The sequence below is a fragment of the Mauremys reevesii genome, linkage group 11 (assembly GCF_016161935.1).
Source record: "Mauremys reevesii isolate NIE-2019 linkage group 11, ASM1616193v1, whole genome shotgun sequence".
NCBI lineage: Eukaryota > Metazoa > Chordata > Testudines > Geoemydidae > Mauremys > Mauremys reevesii.
Genome location: NC_052633.1, coordinates 9497396 through 9518403, shown reverse-complemented (window position 1 = coordinate 9518403; position 21008 = coordinate 9497396). Strand labels below are relative to the sequence as shown.

Here is a 21008-nt window from a genome sequence, read left to right as displayed (position 1 = left end):
ACTATTGTCTGATTTCTACAGCTTGTCCTTGGAGGGCCAACCAAACACCAAATCAGATTTTTAAACTGGCAGCCACCTCGTTACAGGAGATGTTTTTTGGCCTCATGGAGATGCTGTCTAGCTGAGGGATGTCTGGGGTAAAGATAATGCTGGAAGAAGGGGACAGTAGGACAAGATGGTATGAACTGAGTCTGGAAATCCTCTCTTCCTGTTTGATCCTTACCAGGCAGGACAAATAGGTTTGGTTTTCAAGCCGCATAGCTCTCCTATGGATCAGTCGATCTAAAACCATAAATTATAGGAAACCACATCTGCAGCCCAAGTTGGGAGTCGGTGCACTGATTGCGTGTGGCTGAGCAGCAGGAGTGGAGCTGCAGGAGAGCCATGTGGCTTACACCCATTCCTTTCCATTTGGCAGTGGGGACCCAAATTTGCATGTATGAGACAGGGTGTGTTTAAAACACTTTCCAGACTGCCAACAAAATGTCCGGTTGGGGCTGTGTATGGAGATGATGTGGGATGTATTTGAAATCAGCCATGCCAAGTATACCTGCAGCAGTTGGTACAGCTATTTGTATGCACAATCCCAGTCACTTGCACACACAACATGCTTTTCATGTGTAATTATCTCTCTTGTGTAGGTTTTGCATTTGCAGATAGAGGCCCCTGGAAATTTTGTGGGTGTAATCGGACAGTCCATATAAAACTGCCCTATCAAACAAATGTAGTAAACTATCTCCACCCAGGCCACAAAACTACTTTTGCATGTTCAAATTTCTTCTTAGATACTTTTTCATGGCCCTGTTTTTGTTTGTGCAAAACAGCTAGAAAGCTACTTACCCTATTTTAGCAATGATACAAAATCGGTCTGATTTTCCTCTGACTTGCACTAGTTTTTACACTGGTGCAACTCCATAAACTTTAATGGATGCATGCCAGTATAAGTGAAAGTACCATCAGCACTCTTGCACACAATATGGTGCATTTCTCCAAGTGAAAACCTGTGTGTGCAAAGCTGCACCCCTCCAAAATGTGAGTGCACACACAATTGTACCCATAATTTTAGCATCCGCTGTGGGGAAAAATTTGTATAACTCATTTAAAAAAAATTAAGGGAACCTGTGCTACGCAATGCAATGCAAACTTAACGGTGGAGCTGATAATGACACCTCCATAGTATACTGTATGTATAGCACAAGTACTGTTCTATCTGAAAGCTTCTCACTACTGTGGCTAGTTCACTAAGCTGGTAGCTTATAACAGATTTCCAATTCTGAGCATTTCTCTTCCTAGCTCTTTGTGTCATGCAAAAGTGCAGCTGAAGCGTCTAGGCTGTTTTCAAAAGCGAGGGTGGTACTGCAAATTTCATGGCAACCCCCTCCCTCTTTTTCTACCACTTGCTGGAAAGAAAAGTTCAGTGGGTATAGATCTGTTCTTAGCTTTTACATTTGCTGCTGTAGTCCTACTAGCATCCCCAGGGCTTGACTTGACAGTTTAATGGTGAATGAACCCAGAGCAGTTTGGCCTCTGCTGTTGATCACATATCCATGAGCCTGAGGAAACCAAACCTTCGCCTTCGCCTTGCACTACAAAGGTGGACTCTCCCTAGCTAGCTGCTTCCTCTTGCAGAATGACGCACTGTTTGAGTGCACAGGGTTCCCCTTGAAACTGATGCTTCCTTGTGCATCAGACCCCATGCTCCCTGTCCTGGTGCGTCAGGAATAGAATGCAGGGATTTTCTTGGCAAGTTGTCCCTCCCAGCAGGCCTTCCACCCTCCAGGGATGGGCTTCTGGCATACAGAGCCATTTCTCTCCTCCTCAAGGTGATGGCCCAGCTGGCTGCTGCCAGCATTCAACGGGGTGAGTAAGCCTTTGCCAAATATTAAGTCACGATGTTCCGTGTTGGTTGGATTTCTAGCCAGACTACACCCTGCTCCCTCCACAAGAGGCCTGCGCGGGATCCAAGGAGAGTCAGTCGGAGCGATTTGAATGCTGGCTGCCTCAGGCCCACGTGGAAGGGAGTGAGATGTGGTTAGCTGGAAAGCTGGGGCTGCAGAAAAAAGAACCAACACACCACTAAGCCTTGGACTATTGTGTTCTGACTGACTCGGGACCAACTTGTCTCACGGCTGCTGTGATCATTTGGACAGTGCGATAGACTGGATCATTATCACAACCCTGCCCTTTCACTCTTTCTTCTACCCTCCTCTCTGCAGACTCCTCTGTTTGGGATGTGGGCGTTCTCCTGAGGATGACAGGCTAGTTCAGCTTCTGGAAGTCTGCCCTTTCCGGGGGAGAGAAGCCAGCCTGTTTCCCTTGCAAGGAGGAATTGCTTCCCTGCTCTGGTTCAGTGTTGACAGCCAGAACCACCTTAACTAGAAGCAGGAAGCAGAGAGCCATGGCCCTCACCAATCAGATCCAGGGAGGGTGGGACAGTGTGCAGCTCACACAGTTTTCCCAGGCCAGGCCAGGGAAATGACATGCTGAAGCCTGTGTGTGGGTCCTGTGCCAGGGGCAGCTCAGCGTAGGGAGTGCCCTGGGGAGCCCCAGGGAGCGGCTGGGGGGCTGCAGTGTAAAAGAGTGGGCCAGATGGCTGAAGCAAGCTACCCCAACAGTCCTGGTTCCCTGCAAAGAGCAACCGGGGCTGGCCTGGAAGCCCAGAGCAGTGACAGTCACGGTGCCACTCTCGGTGCCACAGATGGAAATGCAGGTAACGTAAGGAAAGCCAAGCCAGGAGCATCAGCAGAGGGACTGTCTCAAGCTGCAGCATCCCTCCTTTCCTGTGGTGCTGCCTGGGGACCGGGGGGGGGGGAGGAGGGGGGCTGTTCTTTACAAGGCTCTGCTTCCCTGGCAATGAACTGGGGGGGCACTGTGGAGTGCCCCCATGTCTTTTTCTGGGGGCAGGGCGGTGTGGTGGGGGTGGGAAGCTGGGGGCAGGGAGCTGCATTCTCTCGCTGTAAGCGAGGGGATGTTCAGGAACGCTGGCCATTCAGGGGGCTCTGGGATTTGTGTAGGGTTTTCCAGAGGGACGTGTGAGCAGCGCCACAAAAGGGACTTTGCAAACCCCGTGGTTTGTTTCTCTGTTCTGCTCCCATGCAGTTGTCATTCTCTTAAGGAAGTACAAGTCCACATAGCTGGGTGAGAAGCAGGCCGTTTATGCCTCTAGTCCAGTGTGCGCGGGTGTGATCTCTGTGTGTGCATGGATATGAAATAGTGCTTAATTTGTAATGAAAGAGGTGCCAGGATTCAAACAGTTTTTTTACATTCATAACAAATATAGCAAGCCCAGAGATACGGGGCTATGAGCTGCCACACCCAGAGGTGCAGGGGCTATGAACTGTCAGGCCCAAAGGCGCCAGGGCTCAGCCCTGGCAAGCCCTGGCACAAATTAAGCACTGATATTAAATCACTCTGTTGTTTTCCCTCATTGAGCTGACATTTTAAGCCAACCAGTTGCCTCTCAAATTAAATGTCCTTAGCGTCTGCAGCTCTCTCCCCAAAGGCTGGTTGGCCACATGATTAAAGATACCTCATGTAACAGTCATGCTTTTCTAACATGGAGAGGTACTCGGCTATCATCAGAGTCCTGATACCATTGTCCATCTCACATGTTTATTGTATGCTTGCTACAAAGTGCATCACATAGTGCTAGAAGCTGGGAGTGAGCAACAGGGATGGATCACTTGATGATTCCCTGTTCTTTTCATGCCGCCCGAAGCACCTGGCACTGGCCACTGTCGGAAGACAGGATACTGGGCTAGATGGACCTTTGGTCTGACCCAGTAGGGCCGTTCTTATGTTCAGATGTATTTGAAAAATACAGGCTGAACCACCTCAAGTTGTATTTCCAAGTGCTCAGCAGCACCCACAACTGGGGCCAGGCTGTCAAAAGAGCCCAGCAGCTCCCATTTACCCACCAGATTTTCTAAAGTGCTCAGCACTCAGTGGCTGCCCTTGTGACACCTTTGGCCGCATTTCTCAGGAGACCTTGGCACCCAGTGCACTGGCAAAAACTGACCGTGTATACTGCTGCCTAAATAGGAGCTGAGCTCTTCTGAAAATTCTGGTGTATGTGACAGCACAGCATGGAACAGCTATGCACAGACTGTCATGGCAAGATTAGCTAACTGTGTTGCTGCTCCATACTTAAGGTTGCCGCTAGATGTTTCTCTTTTAGTTTTTCTGGTGGTAATATTTAGTGACAAGTGAACCACTGATGTTTCAGAGAACTCCCCAGTGCTTTGGCTGTTTCAGCTAAACCAATGATGTGACCCTCCCAAGTCTGCTAAATTTCTCTACAAATCTTGGGGAAACGTCATCTTGCAGCATCATTGGGTACTTTACACTTCCAGTCCTGGCTGGAGCTAGGACGTGCAGCGTTTGTGAGGACAAAACGCCAACCCTTTATTGGACTATTTTTGGCTTGGGCAAAGGCTTGTTTCAGTTGTGGGCAGAGGGTTAGGCCAATTCTTGTTTATTCCAAACCTTTTCACCCATTCTTAGTGACCAGCCTGGCTGGTTGCATCATGTGTTATCAGTGATGGTTGCTGTCCATGCCTGCTCACTGTGACCCTTGTTAGGGAGGGCTTCGGAGGTGCAAGGGTATCACAGCACCGCTTGTTTCTGGAGCAGGGGCGGTGGGTTGGGCGCTTGGCACAAATGTGCTGAAGAAAGCAGGAATTGCTGTGGGAGGGACAGCTGGGAGGCTTGGATGGCCGGGTGAAAGGTCAAGGGGAAATCAGCAGAGTGTGATGGCGGGGAGGGAGAAGGGCATGGTTTGGCTTCTGGGGTAGGGTGACCAGAAGCCCAGGAAAAGCAGGAATCTTTTGGTTTTCCAGTGATTTGAGCTTCCTTTTGGCTTTCCAAACCCAGGGACTTCCCCAAGATGCTCAGGTCTCCTAGCACTGTAACACAGCAGCACAGACAGCTGCCACCCTGGCTCGCCCAGCTGCCCATGGCACCACCTCTCCACTCACCTGGCCTCCCTAACTCAGCAGCAAAGAGCTGACGCCTCTTCAGGCCCTTGGCATCTCCCCCTCTCATGGCAGGAAAAGGGCTGGGTGGGCAGGCCCAGGGGAGGGAGGGGAAGAGAAGCGGGAGTGGGACGAGGGTGAAGGGGAGAGGGAAGGGAGGAGGAGTGGGCAGATGACACCACCAGGGAAATGGGAAGGAGCAAACAATACACCACAAATCCCAGAGCCAGAGGCCAGTGCAGAGAGACACTTATTCCTAGCACAGCAGGGCCTGAAGGCCCCAGCCATGGGCGTGCCCCATTGTGCTGGGTACTGGACACACCCAGAATATCCCTGCCCTACACACTGGTCCCCTCCCTCATTCCTGCTGTGCCAGTCCTCCTGTCAACGTGGGGCAGCTCTGCGGAGACAGGGTGCCCACCCTGCCTTCCCTTGTGCATTGTCTCTCCCCAGAAGACAGCCCCATTCATGCCCCTAGAGCACGGCTGGCTCTGGCTAGTGAAGCCTCTAGCGTTCAGTGTCTGCTGTGTGCATAGGCAGCTGCTGTATGTCACCTCAGATCCTCACACTGCCAGGGACAAGCAAGTGTAACCCACCAGGGAGAATATTACAAAGCCCCCATAGGCCACACCACAGAAGATGGGAGATTTTATAGCCCCAAGTTAGCACCCTGGCTCCGGACAGCTCAAGCTGTCGCAAGTTCTGCTTTGAGTTCCCCGGTTGGCTCCCCGGTGCATTGGCCAAGGTAGCGGCCATGGAGTAGGTGTTGAATCCAGGCATCTGCAGGATTAACACAGCAACCCTGTCTCCAGCGCAGGTCGCAATCTGAAGGAGTGGCTGAGGGAGCAGTTCTGCGACCACCCCCTCGAGCACTGCGAAGACACGAGGTTGCATGATGCTGCCTATGTTGGGGACCTGGACACACTCCGGAGCTTGCTGCAGGAGGAGAGCTTCCAAAGGTGACCCTCACTTCCCCTGCCACTCTTCCCGCACGCCCCTCGCGGCCGGGTATTGGGAACATCCGCTACTTGGTGACGCTCGGACAGGGAGTCTGACGCAAGCTTCCTTTTGGCAGGGTCTGGGATAGAGAGAAATGGGGCCGGATCCCTAGTGGTGTAAATCAGCACAGACACATTGCCTTCAGTAGAGCCATGCTGACTTACACCAGCTGGGCATCTGGCCTATCATACTGCCAGCAGGCGCTGCAGCTCTCAACCTACCCGATGTCACCTGGCATACGTCCGAGTGGTTTTCGGTTCTCACACTGTCTGCAGGTCTTGGTTTGTTAATAGAGCATGTGCAATGTGGCCTGTCACACCCTCGCCGCTGGGCCAAAGCCTGTCCCTCCTGTCTGAGCTGAAGGGATTGTTGGGAGGGATGAGAGAGCGGTGCTATTCTCTTGGCTTCTCAGTGGTGGCTGTTTGCCACTTGTGGGAGTGTTTTCCTTGGTGGGGATGCTGCATAGATATCATTGGCCTGTTCCGTGTATGGCAGGTCACAAGATGGCCATGGCCATGAGTGAGCCTCAGATGGTTCAGAGGCCAGGCTGGGGTGAACAGGCTTAGAAAAATCTAACACTCCCCTGCCACCCTCACCTGCCTTGTCCATTCTCAGCAAGCTGGTTCTGAAATGGTGAAGGACTTATGCAGTGGGGGGCCCAGAACTTCCTGCCTAGTAACAGATTTTCTTGTGTAGAAAGTTGGGGAGTGAAGCCTGAAGTCGGATCTCCCCCTCCAGTGTCAGGCCTTTTCCTAAGGAGGCGTGACAGGAAGTCTGCTTCCCAATGCTAGCAGGCACTGGTGTCTTCAGGGATGTGGGTCTGGCACATTTCCTACACCCAGCAGTTCACAGATCGATCAGCTGACTTAGCCCGCTTCCCTGGGTCAGCAGATACCCTGATCCCAGCACTAGGCACCACTGAGTCCCTCATTTCTTTAACACATCAAGGATATCTTTGAATGTACAGCTCCAGAGGCCACCGTCAGACACTCCTGGGAATGCAGTGAGGAAGGGAAGCTGACTGCCTCTTCCTGTGTTTCCCAGTAATCAGCAGTTCCCATGGGGCACAGTGAGCTGAGCACTTCCTCAGCTTTAACTGAGCAGCTTGGCAGGACCCAGCGGGCTCTTTGTATTGCTGGTCAGAGGCTGCTCGGGTAACATCTAATCCCACGCCAAGCAAATTTCAACTGAGTAACGTACAGTTATAAATATCCAACCTCTGCTTGTGAATACGCTTCAACTCAGCCTGGAAATAAAATAATGGGAAAATAGAAGTCTATGTGTAATGGCAAAACCATGTGGAGGGGATTAGAATCACATATAAAACTGAAACGCCCTATGTTAAAAATTTGGCCCAGGCTAGGTCTGTGTCCATTGGGATATTTAATTAATTTTCCTGCATTGCTGAGTAAACTGCAGAATGACAACACTAGCCTGAAATCGTCCTTTCAGCAAGAGTCGGAATGAGCCAGCCCTTCTAAGAATGAGCTGCTTTGTCCCTAGCAAATTTCCGGGGCATTCCTTTTGTCACTCGGCCCGCCGAGTTTTATAAAGTTTCCACCTGTCACCTATTTGTGCCCTGTCACCTATTTGTGCCAGGCACCATGCAAACCCCTATCGAGAGACACTCCTGCCCTTGAAGAATTTACAGTATAAACTGATAAACTGGATTAAGGATGGTGTGTGTGGGGGGGAGGGGGAATGAAGTGCTATTACCCCATTGCACAGATGCGAGCACTGATGCCTGGAGCGGTGAAGTGACTCACTCCAGCAGCGGGAGAGAGGCAGAGTTGAGAACACCCAGGTCACCTAAGATCCAAGTGCCCACTGAGGACATTGCTATGTCCGTGCTTTCTTGCACTCTGAGGCCTAGCCTAGGCCAGAAAAGTTTTGCTGGGATAGCTCTGTGGTTTATGCAGCGTCCCTTTCCTGGGATCGCTTATACCACTTCAGTGAGTGAAATAGGAACTTTTATGCCAGGATAACTGTGTCTACAGTAGGGTTTTTGCCTGTAAAAAACAGTTGCAAAAAATTAGCCCCTAAGTGACATGAGAAGGATTAAAGGGTTGGAAAACATGCTTGATAGTGATAGACTCAAGGAGCTCAATCTATTTAGCTTCATTAAGGGGCGACTTGACCACATTCTCTAAGGACCCATGAGGGGAACAAGTATTGATAATGGGCTCTTCAGTTTCGCAGGCAAAAGTATAGTCTGGTCCAACGGCTGGAAGGTGAAGCTAAGACAAATTCAGACTAGAAATAAGGTGCATAATTTTAACAAGCAGGGTAATGAGCCATTAAAACAACTTACCAATGGGCATGGGGGATGCTCCATCACTGGTGATTTTTAAATCAAGATTGGATGTTGTTCTAAAAGCTCTGCCCTAGTTCATCCAGGCAAGTCCTGTGTCTGTGTTATGCAGATCATCAGACGAGATGATCACAGTTGTCCCTTCTGGCCTAGGAATCTTTGCATTCCTGACACGGCTGTACAAGCAAACATTTCTCGGGGAGACCTGGCCTCAGTCACTAACTCTTCCCAGCCTTCCTCCTCACCCCTTCTCCCTCCCTTGCTCTTCTGGCACAGTCACAGGGTCCTTGTTGCAGCTCACAACCCGGTGTGTGCGCGGCACACTTTCGCTTTTTGCCTGGCAGTGGGGAAAAAAAACCTACTTAGGCTGTGATGGTGCTAGCAAAGCTGGTTTGTAAATGACAGCTTTGCTAGTGGAATCACATTTCGGTTTCACCCTTAAACATAGAATATCGCACCGCAAACAGATATGCAACATCCTCTTTGTCGAAACAGATCTTTGCTCTTTCTTCGGGCCGGAGGGTGCTCTTGTGGTTAAAATGCTAAATTGGGACCCCGATGATCTGTCTTCAGCTCCCAGCTCTGCACTGTCTGCCCACTTTGCCACTCTGTGCCTCACCTCCCCATCAGTATAACGAGGCTAATAATCTTTCCTTTGTCTACTTAGGCTGTAAGTTCCCTGGGCCAGTGGCGGTCCCTTGTTATGTGTACCTACAACACACAGCGCAATAGGGCCCTGATATTGGTGGGCACTTCTATGTGCCAACATAATAAAGGTACTAGATGAGGCTTCAAGAGACAAGGGCATATGCCATACCTCTGGCTCACCCTCTGTGTTCCTTTGGGGTCTGGGGGGGAGGCAGGGCTGTATCCCAGCAGAAGCCGTGCGCGTTGACAGATAAACTCTGCTCTGTTGTCCCCCCGCTCAGCCGAATCAACGAGAAGTCTGTGTGGTGCTGTGGCTGGCTGCCCTGCACCCCGCTGCGCATCGCTGCCACCGCTGGCCATGGCAACTGCGTGGATTTCCTCCTCCAGAAAGGGGCGGAGATTGATCTGGTGGATGTGAAGGGGCAGACAGCCCTCTACGTGGCTGTGGTGAACGGGCACCTGGAGTGCGCCCAAATCTTGCTGGAAGCTGGCGCAGACCCCAACGGGAGCCATCACCATCGCAGCACCCCTGTGTACCACACCTCCCGCGTGGGCAGGGCCGACATCCTGAGAGAGCTGATAAGGCAAGTACAGTCGGTCCCCTTACCTTCCCAGCTCAGGGTCAGTCTGTGGGGTGCCGTGGATTTGATGCAGCATCTAGAGCCAGAGAGGAAAGAGAGTGTCCTGTATGTCTCCTAACCTCCCTTGGCCTCCTTCTCGACCCTTCCTTTTCCCCTGGTTCCTTCCCCTCACAATAGAAAAGTATCCTCCTCTCTGGAATGGGTAGGGAGGTGGTGGAATCTCCTTCCTTAGAGGTTTTTAAGGTCAGGCTTGACAAAGCCCTGGCTGGGATGATTTAGTTGGGTTTGGTCCTGCTTTGAGCAGGGGGTTGGACTAGATGACTTCCTGAGGTCCCTTCCAACCCTGATATTCTATGATCTATGATTCTCTTCTCTACCTTCACAAACTGTCCTTTCGTCCTGCCTTCTGTCTCCCTCCCCTCATTTCTCTTCAAACTCATGGAGCACACAGGTGGCACGCTTCCCTCATCTGCTCCATGGCAGGTCCTTCCAGTCCAGCTTCCAACATCTTCCCTCTGGTGCAACTGCTCTCACTCGGTTGCTCCCTTCTTCGGATCCCTCTGCCACCTCCCCATCTGTCATCACATTAGATTGAAACCTCATCTGCCCCCCTTCAAAGTGCTGCCCCTCCCTTCTAAGGCTTGCCACAGGCCTCCAGCTCCACCAGTGGTTCGGTCACACACCTGGGACTCAGGAGACCCCTAGTTCAAGCCCCGCCTGTGCCTGAGAAGGGATTTCAACAGGTGATTTGAACTGAATGCTCAGAGCAGATGTGCAGCTGAGAACCCCAAGCATTTTCCAACAGAATGCTGTTTTGACTTCTAGTTTGTGACCAGCTCTAATGCAAAGCGTTGGCACAGAACTTTACAAAGCAGTGGATCAGCTGAGAAATTAGGTGCCTACAACTATTTTGGTGGAGAGCTTGAAGTTTCTTTTGTAAGGTCAATAAAACCAAAATAAATCCCAGGCAAAGACTTCTGGTTGATGTGCAAAGCACTTCAATAAGATATGACATTAAAGGATAAGAATGATGGATGATGATATTTGATTTCTCTATACAATTCTTGTTTTATGTTCCTAGAAATTGTTCACAATGGCCGAGGCCCAAACTGGCCACAACCAGGTGCCCACACGTAGGCTCCTAAACCTGTATTTACATACCTGGATAAGTGGCCTGATTCTCAAAGGAACCCTCTGGAGCTCCCACAGACTTCAGTGGGATTGGAGGTGCTCATCATTTATGAAAATCAGGCTGCTTATTGAAATGACTTGGGATCTGTTGTCGCCACAGAGTTAAGTGGGATGAGCAGCACCAGGGTTGGCCTCGCCTGGATGTGAGCAGCCACACCCGACTTACTGGGTCTTCACTGGTGCTGCTCTCCCTGGGAGCGTAACTAGGATTTCTGGGACGTGGCCCAAGGTTCTTTGTGCTGTTGTCACCTGAGCCGCTTTGATTCTTTCCCAGTGAATTGTGAGAGAACTTTTTTCTATTCTTCTCGGTGTACGAAAGGAATTGTGGGAAGGCATTGGAGGACTATCAGCACTCCCATGACTCACTGCAAAGTGGATGGGATACAAACCCAAGGGAAAGCCTCACTTAATTTGGCTTTAGCCTATAGTCTCAGAACAAGACAGCTAGTCTTTGCTTAAAGCACCACCAGTTAGCTGGAAGGGGTCTATATGTGTCAGGAAAGAGGGACTGGGGCAACCCCAAAGTAAAAGCCTGAGTTAATGCTGCAGCAAAGGTGGATTTGGGAGCCCAGCATTTTGAAAATCATGGTCCTAGCTCATTATGGGCCCACTGAAGTCACAGGGGCATAGGATCAGACCTATAGACCATCTTGTCCAGTATCCTGGCTCCAGGAGTGGCCAGTCACAGCTGCTTCCAAGCAAGGTGCAAGAAACCCTAGAGTAGGCTGCTTTGGGAGAACACCCCTGTGAAGTTTCCTCCTATCCCCAGCACTTAGAGGTTGGCTTATCCCTCAAGCAGGAGGGTTGATAGCCTCTGAATGCGCTTTGTACTGGGCCCTGTAAACTTGAATTTTCTCCTCTGTTGCATGTATACATGTCAGTATGAACCCACTAGCTACATTCCTAAGAATCGCCCCCAGTATATTTGCTAACACAGTACAAAACATAGTAAATGGTATTTCAGCACATGGAGTTGATGTATTGATTTATATGTCTGCCTCTAAAGATGCCTTGCCAGCAATATTAAAAGCATGATTCTGGAAAACTTTCAGGATTAAAAATTAACTGGAGTTTGTCCAATATCTTTTTATTAGGCAACGTTTCTCCCAAGGCTGCTAAGTTAATACCAAATTGTCATATTGCCCAAAATTTTCGAGTATCTTGGAATAGGGATTTCTTAGATCTATTCAAAATTGCTTACTTTAAAACACAATCCTGAGTTACAGAGCTCTGTGGAAGGTTAAAAATATTGATTTAAGTTACTCTTTCCTTGACAGAGTAAATGTAATAAAATGACATTTTTTACCAAGATGTAATTATACATTTCCATATTCTTCAAAAAACCCTATTCCCAGTTAATTATCAGTCAATGAGAGTCTTCCTGTTAACATACAAACTCCACAGTTGGTATTGATTCTGCTGGATTTGGTTTATTAAATCATATGGTAGCACAATTACAATTCCTGAAGTCCTGTGACCTGCTTCAATTGCTGAACCAGAATACCAGGCAAAAAGCAGGAGCTGATATGTAAATTTTATCAACTAATAGTAAATACAAACGTAGCTATGGAACGGTAATCCATTTTATAGTAAGACTGGTGGAAATATTTACAATTATATGGCTGTAATGTAGATTACTTTCCTAACAGCCTGTTACATAATCATCTTGTGATGGGATATTGCATCATACTTCTAGTCTAATTGAGGGCAGAGCCAGGCTATTAGGAGATCTATATTCTGCTTATTCTATTAAGGGCAGTGTAAAACTGACAAAGTCATGGGGAATTGTAGCAATACTTACAAACTTTTTAAAAGTTTGACTGATTTTGTTTTAAAAAAAGCATAACTTAGCAGAGCTGGTCAGAAAATGGCCTTTTTCATGAAAAAATTTGCCCTCCCCAAAGGGTGGTGCATAATGGGAGTCACTGGCCATGGTGAAAATCAAACTTCAGCTGCAATGAGGCACTGTGGCAGCAAATCCAAATAGAAATGTATCCAGGTTTGATTTTTCAGCCATTTGGGGTTTTGATGAAAAAAATCAAACAATTCTGTGGAATGCAGAGATTTTTTGCAAAAAAATTTCGTTTAATTGAAAACCCAAATTTCTGCCGAGAAGCAGTTTCAAGAAAGAATTTTTGACCAGCTAGTTGCAAAGGAAACCCGTCCTGCAGGCCTTACTCCTGGGAGGAGTCCCATTGCCTTTGCCATTTTCCTAGAAACCCGATTTAAATGTAAACTTTCTATTATATGGAGTATGGCCTCGATTCAGCACAGAACATTGAAAACCTCTTTGAGAGGGGAACAGTTCTTCAGAGCGCTGCTGTTCCCTGGCTACTTTCTCCCTTCTCTTAGCTTAAGCCTTGGCTAAGTAAAGCTGAGCTGTTGGGTTGTGACTATGGAGGAGACGGAGACCACTTTGCAGTGTGTGTTTGGGGGAAGTTACCATGTAACATCCTGTCCTCCCCACTCATGCCCACAGCCACCTCTCCGTCATCCTCTGAGGTCTCAGTCTCTGTGCCGTGCCGTGAAGAGGAGCGCGGATAAATATGCGCAAAGTGCAAAATTCAGCACTTGGATATGCTTGAATGGCCCCTAATCTTGCAGCTAGTTCTGCACATGCTTGGCTTTAGTGGGCCTATTCATATCTTCAGAGTTAAAGCACATGAATAAGCATTTGCAGCAACATGGCCAGAAACCCACTGATTTCAGTGAGAACTTCATAAAGATCTAGACAGAATTTGGCCCAGAATGTTTTAATAACTGGAAAGAGGAATCCTACAATATCCAGGAAAGCAGAAAAGCCTCATTCTCTGAATGCTCGGATTACAAACCCAAGAGAGTTATTCCTGATTGGAAGAGCATTGTATTACTCTGAAGGGAAAGCATGACACTTCTACTCTATCCAGAATCCATCCTTGGCTGTTGCAAAAGAGCAATTAAAAATGGCTAAAAGAGGCTGGATCGTTTTTCCCCCATCCTGATTTTTTAACATTTACGGTATGTAAAATAGGTGCAATTGCAGCATTTCAGAAGCATGTGCTCTGTACTGGATGGGTGCAATACTTATATATCACACATTGCTATTATTATTTTTCAGTCAAATGCTGTATTACAGTGTTTCAAATTAAATATTTTTACAGGGAGCAAATATTCTTTGTGCTATTCTTATTCTCCAGCAGTCTTTTCCAAAAAGGGGAAAAAAACCCTCATATTTTCTGTTTGATCCACTCAGTTGCATATGCTACACATATAAAATGTATCGTTCCATGCCTTGTACATTCAAAGTTGCACCTATAGCATAACAACATAGATTCTAAACATTTAGGGTGAGATTTTCCAAATCACTCTATATTGGATTATCTGCTCTCTTTGAAATCCATTGAATTCAATGAGTGCAGAGCTAGACCAAAGCAGAACGCTTTTGAGAATCAGCCCCTTAAATTGTATTATGTTGTTCCATTGTACCTAGAGGTGGGTGAAAGTTTTTGGACAAAACCTTCTTTTGCTGAAAAATGCAGATTTGAGACATTTTGCGAATTTGTGTCAAATTCACCATATTTTTTGGTCAAAAACAAACAGGAAAAAAATGTCAGAAACAATCGAAATGTTCTGACATTTCTAAACAAATCATTTTGATTCAAAATGACTTCTTGTTTTGAATTGTATGTCTATTTTATTTTTAAAAGGGTTAAAAAAACCCATAAACTGCACAAAAGATTTTTTAATTATTATTATTTGGTTTGCTGAAAAATTGAAAACGTTTCATCAAAATGATCTTGTAACATTTTTTTGCATGTGTAGCTAATGAACTGAAAAATCAGTTATTTGCATAGCTCTAACTGTAACCCCTGGGTGAATGAATTCCACTCTGTTCCTGGTCCACAGTATATGAGTCTGTTACAGCCCTCCCGAGAAAGTGTTGGTAGTTTAGCTCATGCCATAGCAGCTTGTGCCTTTAGCTCTGAAGATCCATGGTTCATCTCTGGTGCATTGGCCAAGATGGCAGCTGTCAAATCATAATAAAAAAAACCCAACTACCTGAATATATGTTAAAAGTGATCTATAATGCCATATCTCGTAATATTTAATTCTAGGGTAATACAATACAGATCTCAGGGGACGGCTGACTAACTGACATAATTATTTTATATGTTCCCAATTTGCTACAAGCTTGGAATTTGGTACATCTATTTAGCATAAACTGCTGAGGACAGGGGAAAACTCCTCCATTGGACATTATCATTGGATTTCCACTATTCGAGTTCCCATTGAAGTGAGAATCTTGAAATTTGTTACACTCCTCTGTTTAGCACAGATTTGTGTTACAGTTTCCTTCATTGTTTGCAACAGTTGGAGCAATTGCGCTAACACATTAACTACTCATCTCCTCCCGGATGGGGATGTTGTGTTAGTGCCTATCCGGCACCCCTTCATTGAGGAGCTGAGTTGTTTACACATCCCCTAGCCAAACCATTAACGGTGGATTTTATACACTGGTCACTCAGGGCTGCACAAAGACTATGCTCAGCACAGCCGTTATGATGGGGAGAGAAAAGTGTCTCCAAGTCACATCTCTGCTTTCCTGATCCTGGGGACCAACAACCACTGGAGTGGCCATAGCCACCACTGGGCTGGTTGTGGACTGGACAGTGCAGCATACACTGTGCTCACCTCCCCAGTGCAGTCTGCCGCTCTGTGTCAGGGAGAGAAGGGGCAGCAGTAGGGTGTATTGGCAGGCGAGCCACAATGCCCCAACTTTCAGGAGCCTAAATTTACCCCTACGGAATGTGAGCCTGTAATTTAAGTCAGCGTTTAACACACGCCGTCTGGTTTGTCCTTGCAATCCATGAATCCTTCACCGAGCTGTTTAGGTAGTGGGCCATATTCTGGCCTCTACTGCTGCTGCTTTGTGCTGCTTGGGTGTCAAGAAAACCCGTGTGCGTGGGAAGGCGGTAAAGCTGGCAGAGCCATTTCTAGTCCAGCCACTCTCGCAGGGAGTCTCTCAGTTCCCACCTTACATTGGGGATAATCACACTGCAATACAGAGTGTGAGGCTAAATGCACAGATACTATGAGGCTGGCGGCCAGCAAAGTATCCTAGATGGATGACCTGGATGACTAGTGGTGGTGGGGCTCTCCTGCCTTCTCAGTGATTTCCACGCACCTGAGCTGCAGTCGTGTTATTGCTTTCAAGCATTTCCCTTTGGCGGCCCTGCACCCGCCTGCCTCTGTACCAAGATAGCTTTTGTTTTTTCATGCTCAGGTATGGCGCTGACGTGGACGTCAACCACCACTTGCCCTCGCGGGTCCCCAGCCCCTCCTCTCGCCCGCTCACTTCCTTGGTGGTCTGCCCTCTGTACATCAGCGCTGCCTATCACAACCTCCAGTGCTTCAAGCTGCTGCTCCAGGCCGGAGCCAACCCTGATTTTAACTGCTGTGGCCCCGTCAACATCAAGGGCTTCTCCAGGGGCTCCCCGGTCTGTGTGATGGATGCTGTCTTGAGACACGGCTGCGAGCCAGCCTTCGTCAACCTCTTAATTGACTTTGGAGCCAACTTGAACCTGGTGAAGGCAGAGGCCCTGGGTACCGAATCGACTGGAAGAGTCAAAGTCAACTCAGAAGCCTTGCAGATGTTCAAAGAAGCCAGGAGTAAGTGGCTGGCGAGTCCTCGGCATTGACTTGCTAGTGCTGCCAAGAGAGAAGCACAGCAAACGGTTTCCCTTTGGCTGTGGTGCTTGTAGCTAGGGCTGACTGAAGGCAGTTCAGAGCCCTAGGCACACACCACATGGGTCCCTCCTTACCCCACTCCTATGTCATGGCTCTGCCCCTGGAGCATGGCACCAGCCCTCCTTGGGCTGGCAGCAGGTTTCAGAGGTAAGATCAACAGGGCAGTCTGCACCTCTTGGGGCTCTTGTTTCAGGTTGTCTGCAAACGCAGGCAGGCCTCAATTACACTCAAGTGATGTTTCCAGCTTGATTGAGTCCAACAGGGCTAGAACTTAACTTTGAAAACATCAGAGCTCAGATTCTGATCCCATTTTCCAAGTCCTGGTGCCGGAGTCCTAGGCCTGAACCTATAGTACCTATCTGGCCCTGAATATACAGGCCAGCTGAATATACAGGCTAGTGTCACAAGCTGCAGCATGCTGGCTGGGAAGCAAAGCAGCAGAGGAACAGTGGTGGCAAGAAGCGGGAGCAGGGGTGGGAGGAGCAAACGTGTGGCCATGGGGGAAGAGCTGAAGACATGGTCCTCTTGAAAAGTAGCAACTAAAGGGTTAAGGAAGAAGTGAGAGGAACCCCCAGGCTGCACCGTGTTGGAGTTTGGCTTTTTAGCATTGGAAAGACCCCAGGTGCTTTGCGAGGTGGACTGGTTGGAAGTGAGTTTTCCATCCTGGATTCAGGCCCTGGGAAAGCTTTTCAGGTCTGTACGTTCCTCCCCATAAACCACAATTGAAGCTGAGCCGCCCACATGTGAGAGATTAGAATAACAGCTCCCTGCCCGGTGTGATGTCCATCCAACGCCTGCTTAGCAGGCAGTGCACCGTGCGCATCTCATGTGAAATAGAGAGGCCAGGGAAGGGGAGTAGGTTTGCAGGGCATCACTGCGGAAAGGTCGTGGGAACAGGTCCCAGCTGTACCCAGTGTTAATTGTTTCTATGTGCCGGGGGATGCTTAATTCAAAAAGAAAATGTGTGTAACTTAAAACCAAAATGACTCGACTGGTGCTAAGCATTCAGGGGAGCTAGAGATTTCCCCATGTAAACAGAGAACTGGGTATAAATTGGTGTAGATCCACTGACTTCACTGGAGTCATGCCGCTTTATTGCTGCTGGGGGTCTGATCCAGAAGCCTTAGGGTCAGACACACTCCTGCCTGCCCTGGGTACTGAGCTTTTGCGAAGTGCATTGTCTGATCCTTGCAAGAATCAACAGTGAATTTCTATTATGGTATAGGACAAGGGCGTGGGGAGGGAGCCATCCCCAGGGGTGTAAATCAGCATAACTCCATTGAAGTTGTTAGCGTTATGGTAGTTTACACCAGAGGGAGATCTGGGCCAATGAAATTTACACCTGCTCTTTTATTCCTTTCTCTCTTCCCTTTTGTTATTTTGATTGCAGGCTGCCCCAGGAGCTTATTGTCTTTGTGCCGTGTGGCCGTGCGGAGGATACTTGGCAAATACCATCTGCATCTGATACATACTCTTCCAGTCCCAGACCCTATCAAACAATTTTTACTTCACAAACAGAGCTAGAATGCAATCAGCTGCTTTGGGGACAGTTTGCTGTACGAAATGAGTGAGCTGATGAAAACAGGTGCCAATCGCCCCTCCTCCCCCAGTGCTGTTTTGAAATATATCCTATGGTTATTTATATAAGGTTATTTGTTATGACACTACCTCTGTTGCTGCTACTTGTAACTTGTCTTGGGTTTTAGCAACACTATTGTATGTTGAACTTGTACCTACTCAAGTGGTGGGCTTTTATCTGCCTATAAAATGCCTGACCTTATCAATAATGGGCACATACAACAGTACAGTTCCATTAGGTTCTCATGCTTCAGCTGTCCTTACTTTGACCTTGCTCCCTTGAGGAGCTGACAATTGCTACTGTGCATATGGCAAGTTGATGTGTTTTCACCTGCTGTACGTCTCATTCTGGGGTGAATGCACTGGGTTTCTTGTCTGGTGCCCTGTGTTCCCTGGAGAATATGAAATTACTTGTGTGTGCCTAGCTGTTGCAAGGTAGCAGCAGAGTCCCAAGCCACATCACTTGGCTTTTGCTGTTTAGAAATTCCGAGCTGGGACTACTAAAAGACTAGGAAATAGCCAACTGGTCTGAGCAACTGCAGGTGTCCTCAAAACACTCTCAGGTGTGATATGGTGTCCTGACCTACCTGCTACCAAAATATATATAGGTCAAGGTGGGCTACCAGAAAAATAGGTCTCCAATTACATGAGTGCCTGGGAGTGGACCAACTATCGCAATCACTGCCATGGCATGAAGGGGAAAACCCATAAGCATGTAGGTTCTTAATGGGGTTGTGGAGAAAGCACATAGCAGCCTGGTCTGCACTCAGTGTGGCTTAGCAGGCAGCACGCTTGGCTATGAGCTGTGAAGGTGTCAGTCTGAGATTCAGCTCAGATGCTCTATTCCACTCCTTCGTGAATGTGGTGCCGCTCAGCCTTCTAATGAGGACTTTCTCTGGACTTTCTCCAATTTGTTCACATCTTTCCTGAAAGCTAACATTTCTAATGTCCATGGGCCACCGAAAAACTCCCATGGCACATCTCAAAAAGACAATGTTCTGCTGAACAGCCCCATGCGCAGTAATGCTGGTTGAAATATCCGAGGACGAATGGGAGCTGCTATTCAGTGAATAACTTGGTAAATGTATGCGTAGTGTCCTTACGCTACCGGTAATTAACTCCATGCTTGTAAATTGCTGTGGGGTTACGCTATGCAGGAAACTCCACCAAACCAAATACTAGTCTGCTTTCATTGCTTAGAAACACACTGCCCCCGCTAAAATGTTTTCAGTGTTCCAACAACCATGTAGGCAGTTATGGATGGGGAGGCATCGGCAGTTTGCAAAGCATGGCACACGCACATAGACATTACTACCACTCTTCCCTGCCCATCCTGTGTTGGCGTCATTGTCAGATAAAATGTTCCCCGATCATCAGGTGTTTCCTACTTCTTCTGTGGACAGGACAATTTCTTGGGGTGTCTGGGTGACTGAGCTGCTTGGTTTTATCTTGAATAAAGACTTAGTAACACTGCCCCCAATAGAAGAATGCTGGGCAGCCCTGCCAAGGCGCCCTTTGTTTCTAGCGTCTCCATTAGTTATTATTGTTTATGTGGCAGTAATGACTAGCAGGCTCCAATCACAGACTGGGGCCCCACTGAACTAGGCCCAATACAATCAGTACAAGAGACTCCCTGTCCCAAGGAGACCACCTAGACTGCTTTCCTCTCCTATGCTCTGCGTAGGGATGGTTTAAAAACAGCCAGGAGGGCCCAGTCCCACTGAGCCCTGCAGTATGTGCTCTGTGGTGCTCCCAGCAGCAGAGTGTCAAGGTTTGCAATGAGGCGGTCCCACAGCTGGAGAGAAGTCCCCTCTCCCTTTTACTCATTTATTTAGCTGTTGATTTCTATATACTATATTTATGTATATGCTTTGGGTGAGATGCTGTGCTGCACCTCTGAGGGCACAGCACCAAACTTGCAGTCCAAAGTGAGGGGAAGCTGTGGTCGCTTTTGTGCCCTCCCAATCCTGGGCTGTTGTAGGGGCTGCGGGAGGCCCGGTGTCATGTAGTCAGTCCCAGGAGCCTAAATTACAGCAGTCTTGCAGGCTCCAGCATTATACAGGGAATTGCCTGGAAACTGGTGCACGCGCCATCCCTCGCAACACCTCCCTCTGCACTCCCACTACACCAGGGGTTTTGAGGGGCCTTGAAATGTCTTCTGCAGTGCCTGTGCCAGAGAAAGCCACCCCTGGGTGGTTACAGTGCTTTTACTCCGATGCAGCCCTTTTACCCAGTGTAAAGGGGCTGAGGAGACCATTCTTTGTCTTGAGAGCCTGTGGAGAGTTGGCTGAGGAGCGTGAAAGACAGAGAGAGGCATAGGTCTTGGTGCTAATTTAAATAATGTTCCTTCTCCATAGCTAGTCCAGTAATTGATGAAGATCAGTTGCTCAACAACTACGCACTGCCACTTCTCATCAGCCAGGATCTAGACTCGTAGGACTGGAAGGGACCTCAAGAGGTCATCTAGTCCAGTCCCCTGCACTCATGGCAGGCCCAAGTGTTATCTAGACCAGGGGTTCTCAAACTTTTTCTCTCTGAGGCTCCCCCAACATGCTATAAAAACTCCACGGACCACCTCTGCCACACCAACTGTTTTTCTGCATATAAAAGCCAGGGTCAGCATTAGGGGGTAGCAAGCAGGTCAGTTACCCAGGGTCCCACACCACATAGGGACCTGCAAAGCTAAGTTACTCAGGCTTTAGCTTCAGCCCTGGGCTTGAGCGCTCAGCTTTCTGCCCTGGGCCCCAGCAAATCTAATGCCAGCCCTGCTTGGCGGCCCCAGACACCTGGCTGAGAACCACTGATCTAGACCATCCTGACAGGTGTTTGTCTAACCTGCTCTTATAAATCTCCAATGACGGAGATTCCACAACCTCCCTAGACAATTTATTCCAGTGTTTAACCACCCTGACAGGAAGTTTTTCCTAATGTCCAACCTAAACCGCCCTTTCTGCAATTTAAGCCCATTCCTTCCTGTCCTATCCTCAGCAGTTAAGAACA

At 48.3% G+C, this 21008-nt stretch overlaps 1 protein-coding gene across 1 annotated transcript; it reads left to right on the top strand.

Moving 5' to 3' along the window:
• The first annotated feature begins 2421 nt into the window (after window positions 1-2421).
• On the top strand, window positions 2422-20803 carry ASB1 (ankyrin repeat and SOCS box containing 1). The gene is made up of 5 exons (XM_039493662.1): window positions 2422-2710; window positions 5791-5932; window positions 9213-9515; window positions 15967-16352; window positions 17821-20803. Exons 1-5 carry the CDS (start codon window positions 2590-2592, stop codon window positions 17952-17954), a joined length of 1086 nt encoding a protein of 361 aa, XP_039349596.1. The 5' UTR covers window positions 2422-2589; the 3' UTR covers window positions 17955-20803.
• The last annotated feature ends 205 nt before the right edge of the window (window positions 20804-21008 follow it).

What these genes read in the sequence shown, in the direction of transcription:
- ASB1 (XM_039493662.1), top strand. Translation starts at nt 2,590, where the DNA reads ATGGCTGAAGCAAGCTACCCCAACAGTCCTGGTTCCCTGCAAAGAGCA. An exon ending in CAGGAGGAGAGCTTCCAAAG is followed by an intron (nt 5,933 to 9,212) that starts GTGACCCTCACT and finishes CCCCCCGCTCAG; the next exon opens with CCGAATCAACGAGAAGTCTG. An exon ending in ATCCTGAGAGAGCTGATAAG is followed by an intron (nt 9,516 to 15,966) that starts GCAAGTACAGTC and finishes TTTCATGCTCAG; the next exon opens with GTATGGCGCTGACGTGGACG.